The sequence below is a fragment of the Octopus bimaculoides genome, chromosome 2 (assembly GCF_001194135.2).
Source record: "Octopus bimaculoides isolate UCB-OBI-ISO-001 chromosome 2, ASM119413v2, whole genome shotgun sequence".
NCBI classification, from domain to species: Eukaryota; Metazoa; Mollusca; class Cephalopoda; order Octopoda; family Octopodidae; genus Octopus; species Octopus bimaculoides.
In genome coordinates this window covers 64949430-64955997 of record NC_068982.1, presented here as the reverse complement: position 1 = coordinate 64955997, position 6568 = coordinate 64949430, and the positions used below count along the sequence as shown (strand labels likewise).

Sequence of the window (6568 nt, the reverse complement as noted above, 5' to 3'; positions counted from 1 at the left end):
TGTGTGAGTGAGAGAGAGGGAGAGAGAGAGAGAGAGACACAGACAGACAGTGTGTATGTGTGTGTGTGTGTGTTAATAACATCTAGAAAGAGGTGCTTTTCCACTCAACAAAGTGAAAGGAGCTTTGGCCAGGTGGAACTGATGTCATCAGACGGTATCCAATGTTCATTGGGTGTTTCATCTCTGAACTGTAACACCCTCCCATTGGTAGGTCCGTAGAGATGGCCAAATCACTGCTCCTCATCTCTTCCTAACTTCCAGCTTAACTCCTCTCTCTTGCTTCAAAGCCAACAAGAGGCTCTTTCAGCTGTTTCTCCCACCCTGTGCACAGCCACCCTTTTTCTCCTTTCCTCTCATTCCAATGGTTGTAAGCATCCTCCATACTGACTCAGCAGGGAATCCCCTATGGCCAACCTCAACTGGGAAAAACCATAAATGCCATCCATTTTACCTGCAATCCTGTAGAAGGCTTTCATGCATGCATGCGCATGCATGTGTGTGTGTATGTCTCCGTCCTTCCCTCACTTGATAATCCATGTTGGTTTGTTTATACCAAAAGAGAAGTACTAGACTTTCAAATAAGTTTTATTTGTTCAGCTAAACCCTTGCCCCAGCTTGGGCACAGAACAAGTAAAAGAGAAATACAGAATATGCCATTAATTAATTTCAAATCTGTATTTCTGAGAAGTTATTACAAAAGTATGCACTATTCAGACTATTATTTAACTTCATTTTGTTTTTTGTTTTTTCAATATTTTTATTTCATTTACATGTCATTAATTCAAATGGATGATTAGGAATACAACAACTCATGTAAAAATAAAACTAAAGAGATATTTATCAATGGATACTCATTATTGGTCAGAATATGTAATTCCTAATACTGAAGAAGTAAATAATCTTTGTCTGAGCAGAATCAATAAATCACTTTCTTTTTCCTAACATATGCTGTAACATCTTAAAGATGGTCAGAAAGTGATTGCTTTTGATGTCAGACAGTCGCTAATGATATTCAGATCCATTAACTTCCTAAGATGAAAATCTGTGCTCTGGAGATAGCAGAACAAGCCCCTATCAGGTTCTTAGTATTTGATCTGTTGACAAGGTTAATATCATGGAGTAATATTTTTTTTTTTTACTAAGAAGACCTCACGGGAAGTAACAACAACAACAACACATATGAAGACTTCATAGAATAAGGGACATTTATGCCTTTCCTTATGGCATCAGTGAAGTCAATGAGATTCACTAGGCTACCAATCAATACTAGGCCATGATCTCAGCTCAACATAAAGCTGCTTACTTCTAATCTTAAGACTGATGCCATGTCCACAAAACCTATTTCTCTTTTGGTGATGTGCCCACTTATTTCATTTACATGTCATTAATTCAAATGGAAGATTAGAAACCAAACAACTCTTACAAAAATACAACTAAGCTATATGTAAATTCCAAGAGCTGTAAATGTAAAAAGGTCTACGATTACAAGATTAGGAAAGTTCTCAGCATAGTCTGATTGTTTTCCCATAAGTAAAATAATGATATGATATTCCTTTGTTTTTGTTTACTGTCTTTGAGTAAATCAAACGATTATAGTTTCTTTCCAGAAGTTCTTTGAAATGGCAATGAATTCACTGTTGTTAGGAATAGTTTATGATTACCTTTATATGCTATATGTTAACACATATATTCACATACTAATTGTTGACCATTAATCAGACAAATTAAGATATGCCTTGAGCAGCCTTTATGTGTCAAGATACCATATAAATCATTCTAAAGTATTTGAAGTCTTCTAGCTTATTACCTTTCCTAATAGAATACTCTGGAAGTATTTTAATTACTTCAGTAAGCAGGATTTTTTTTCACTGACTTCATTATCCATGAATGTTCCAGTCACTTTACATTAAACTTCTCGTGGCTGACTGCTATTTACTGCAAGATTTTACCTGTATTTTTTTGTACCAGCTGATATATCTGTAAGTAATCACAGATATATCTAGATGTCCCAGGATAGTTATCATAAGGTAAAAACATATGCCTATTTTCTTTAATATGAACCTGATTTCTTTCCTTTGTATGTTTCAGTTGTTTTATAATCAACCCCTCATGGTCAACAGGTTCTTAGAGTGATTTCATAGGAATCTGTCCCTTTCCTTATCAGCTAAAGAAATAAATAGTGGCAAGAAACATTTAGGTGCCCAGAAAGGTTTTCTTTGTATGTATATTTTTGAAATTGACTCTTTCGGTTTATTTATCAAACCACTTCAGGTCTGTAGTGTCACAAGCTGCATGCTAACCTCACTAGTGCTGGTGGCACAAAAAAAGAAGAAAAAAAAAGCAGCCAGTACACATTGTAAAGGAGTTGGCATTAATAAGGACATTCAGCCATAGACACCATTCCAAAACAGACACTGGAATACAGTGCAGTCCTTGAGCCCATCAGATCCTGGCAAACTGTCCAAACCTTGGGGTATGGAAGTTAAATGATGATGATGATGATGATGATAATGGTCATTTCCACAACAAATTTAGTAGATCATTTTAGTTCTAACCAAATTTGTGTGAACTAAATAACTATAAACTACAATTATCACAGTGATCAGGAAAAATGAGGAACTGATCTCTGAGAAAGTGGTATAAAAATACTGCAACTAGTCAGGTAACACTCCCCTTTCCCGATCACAAAGTGAAAAACATGTTGCCCAGACACAATATCTACTTTTTAATGTAAGGCTACAAATGTGTGAAAACCTACACTTTACATCTTCCCTAACATTTCTGCCTTGTAGTTTAGAAGCTTCTATCAATTTGTGTGCATTGGGATGGATGTTTGTAGACATCGTTGTGTAGATACAGAGTTCACATCATAACCATATGGTTTCGAGATCTCTCCCTCACTTCACAATATCCAGGGCAAATGTCTTCAACTATGTATAGTTCCAGGTTGACAATTGCATTGTGTGTAGAGATAGTAACTGGAAATTGTATGGAAACCTGACATATATATATATATATATATATATATATATATATCACCTGTTTTCAAGCAATTCTTCATGGCCAGGTATGTTTACACAGTAATTGCAAACAAATGTCTCCACTTAAATGACAGTGACACTCATTTACAACTGTCAGATGATGTCAAAACAAGGAGACACAAGAACACACACACACACACAGGCCTCTTTCAGTTTCCAGCTACCAAATTCATTTATAAGGCTTGGAGCTATAATAGAAGACACTTACCCAAGATCCTATACAGTGAAAATGAACCCGAAAGCATGAAGTTGGGAAATTAACTCCTTATCTACATACCCATGTTCTGTACCTATACTTATATATGTATTATAGCCTTTGACGCATAAATACATGTGTGTGTGTGTGTGTGTGTGTGTACTTATATGATAATTATAAGCACTGATGTATGTATATTTTCTATCAGTGCACACACACACACACATGTATGTCTGTATTAATTAACTAAGATTGTTCCCTCAGGCCTTTATTGCATCACAATATTTCAAAGGTTTTATCTCCAACCACAATCCCACAGATGCAGAATAAATGGAATATTCTCATCTGATCAATGCATATTTCCAAAGCCATTACATATATATATATATATATATATATATATATATATATATGCATATATTTCAACCAGTTTCAGATGAAGGCCATTCTTTATTATCATCCATTATATAAGAGACAAAACAAAGGAAGGCTTGGTGCAACTTACATCAGATGCCATAGTGGAATTCCGATTATCTGCATGAATTACCTCATTAAACGTGGTATTCCTTTTTGTCTCTAAGGCAATCTTGTCACCCTCATCTTCATCATCAAGTGAATCTCCAGTGCTCTGAAAGAGAATTTTTAAAAAAACGAATAATAATAATAATAATGGATTACTAAATAAAAAAATTTATATGCCAAATATAATTATCAAATATTTCATAAAGTGTATAAGCTATTTTTATTTTTTGATAAACATAATTAGAAATTAAAAAAGGCCCATGATTTAAAACATATTACTGTTTGTGTATTATAACCTTAAGCAGGGTATATTAACTCTATGTGAGTTAGTGTGGACATGTAATGCATGAAACATTAAAAATTTTACACTAGAAATAAATATACAAAAAAGAGCTTTATCATTATTATCATTGTTTTAATATCTACTTTTCCAAGCCTACATAGGTCAGGCAAGAATACGTCAGGTAGAGTTTTCTATAGTCAGATGCCCTTCCTGTTACCAACCCGACCACTTGTTTCCAAGCGAGCTTACAATCTCCCAGTCTTTCAAACAGTCCAGATATGATTATGCAGAGAACTGAAAACGAATGACAATATATGAACAAACCTTTTGTTTTACAAAGATTGTGCATCATGTCAAGAAGCCTGGACATGCTTTTGCAGTGAACTGGAAACAAGGACACTCAATAAGGCCATTGTTTGCAACCAGTAAACATACATGAAGACAGGGGAAATAGGAACTCATGTACCCATACATGTATATTAATGGCTTTTTTCTTCAGTTTTCAGTAAATATTGGAGTCAGCTCCAGATATGTTTCAATCTTATTCTCACCTCATCAGTGAAGCATAGTTTTTACCACATTTGCTGAAGTAATGATGAAAGAATCATTACATAAATGTACATGTGTTAATGTGGGGAAAAATTGAATTGTTTAAAAATTAATCCTTTAACATTTAAACCAGTCATATCCCAGCCTATATATTCTACCTGTTTTATGTTCAAACTGGCCAGATCTGGTCTTTCACACCTAACCAACAATGTCATTCTAAAAATAAACAATCACATCATTGAAATCTCAAAGCTATCATTCAAAATAATGTGAATTAAATGAGTATTACATTTGAATAATCTGAATGCTAGAAAGTTATATGCTTCATAGCTGCAAGTTTATTGTCATGAGGTTAAGAATTTTGCTTTAGAACCCTGTGGTTCCAGACTTAATCCCTTGCATGCATTTTGGTCAAATGTCTTTTAGTTTAGCTTATGTCTGTCCAATATCTGTTCTGTGAAATTTGCTAGGCCGAAAATATGCAGAAGCCTGTTGTATATACATATAAGTATATGTGTGTGTATGTGTTGCAACTGTACTTATGTCTGTGATGATGTTCACCAATATAAGCTGATGTGTTGAGTTGCATTCCTTGTTCCTGTACGTTGAAAAACATATCTTAGCCATTCAGTAAATAGAAATCAATAAAGTAAGTACCAGGCTGAAACAAGTATTGGTGTTGATACGATTGACTAAAATCTCTGAAGGTTGTTCCCCAGCATGGCCAGAGTCCAATGACTGAAACTAGTAAAAAATAAAAAATATAAAAAAAAACAATTCAAAAATGTCTTCCATGTAAAAACAACAGATTGGGGTTAGTATTATTAAGATATGTTCAAACTGGCCAGATGTGACCCTTCACACCAACCCTACAACATCACTCTAAAAATAAACTGTTACCTCATCAAAATCTCAAAGCTACAAAATAATGCATGATTAATTCAAAACAATGTGAATAAATAAGCATTACTTTTGACAGAATAATTTTAATGCCAAAGGGTTAATATAAAGAACATTAAAAGCCAAACTGGAACTACATAAGCAGCAAGGGGAAAATGATGTTAACTGTACACATTTCACTTAGCTGAGTACAGGCATTAACAGCCATCTATCACATCACAAGGGGATGAAGGTGCAAAATGTTTGAAATATTAATGAGAAACTGTAAGAGTCAGAGCTAGATGTGATGACAGAATACTGGGTTACCAGACCATGTGTTAATAGTCTGTATCTCATTATCAATGCTGTGTCATTGATGAAAACACTTAACTCTAAATGTCCTAGTCCACTGAGCTGTGAGTAGAAGTGCAGTTTACTTCTGTAAACAAATGGATCACTGTTTCATATGGTCAGCTGGCAGAATTTTTAGCACATTCAGCAAAATACTTAGTGGCAGTTATTCTCATTTCAAATTTTGCTTAGGTCAACTTTGCTTTCATCCTTCCAGGGTCAATCAAATGAAGTACCAGACAAGAATTGGGGTAAATGTAATAGACTTGTTCCTCCCTACTAAAACTACTGGCTTTGTGCCAAAATTTTGAAACATTTATATGGAAACTGTAGTTACTGCTATAAGAGTACTTGTAGTCACTACTCTTTTACTTGTTTCAGTCATTTAACTGTGGCCATGCTGGAGCACCGCCTTTTTAGTCAAGCTAATCGACCCCAGGACTTATTCTTCGTAAGCCTAGTACTTATTCTATCGGTCTCTTTAGCCGAACCGCTAAGTTACGGGGATGTAAACACACTAGCATCGGTTGTCAAGCGATGTTGGAGGGACAAACACAGACACACAAACATATACACACACTCATATATATATATATATATATATTTATATATATATATATATATATATATACATACATATATATGACGGGCTTCTTTCAGTTTCCGTCTACCAAATCCACTCACAAGGCTTTGGTCAGCCCGAGGCTATAGTAGAAGACACTTGCCCAAGGTGCCACGCAGTGGGAC

General features: G+C 34.8%; 1 protein-coding gene across 5 annotated transcripts in view; it reads right to left on the bottom strand.

Moving 5' to 3' along the window:
• LOC106869829 (PRKC apoptosis WT1 regulator protein) overlaps window positions 1-6568 on the bottom strand; it is a 143409-nt gene that overhangs the window by 49777 nt on the left and 87064 nt on the right. For 2 of the 5 annotated variants that reach the window (XM_014915742.2, XM_014915725.2), the window contains exons 2-3: window positions 5249-5335; window positions 3743-3865 (exon numbers count right to left, since the gene is read on the bottom strand). In XM_014915742.2, coding sequence (XP_014771228.1) covers window positions 3743-3865; window positions 5249-5335 — 210 coding nt within the window. The remainder of the gene's footprint in view (window positions 1-3742; window positions 3866-5248; window positions 5336-6568) is intronic. The other 3 variants (XM_014915734.2, XM_052977688.1, XM_014915752.2) reach the window with 3 other exon arrangements.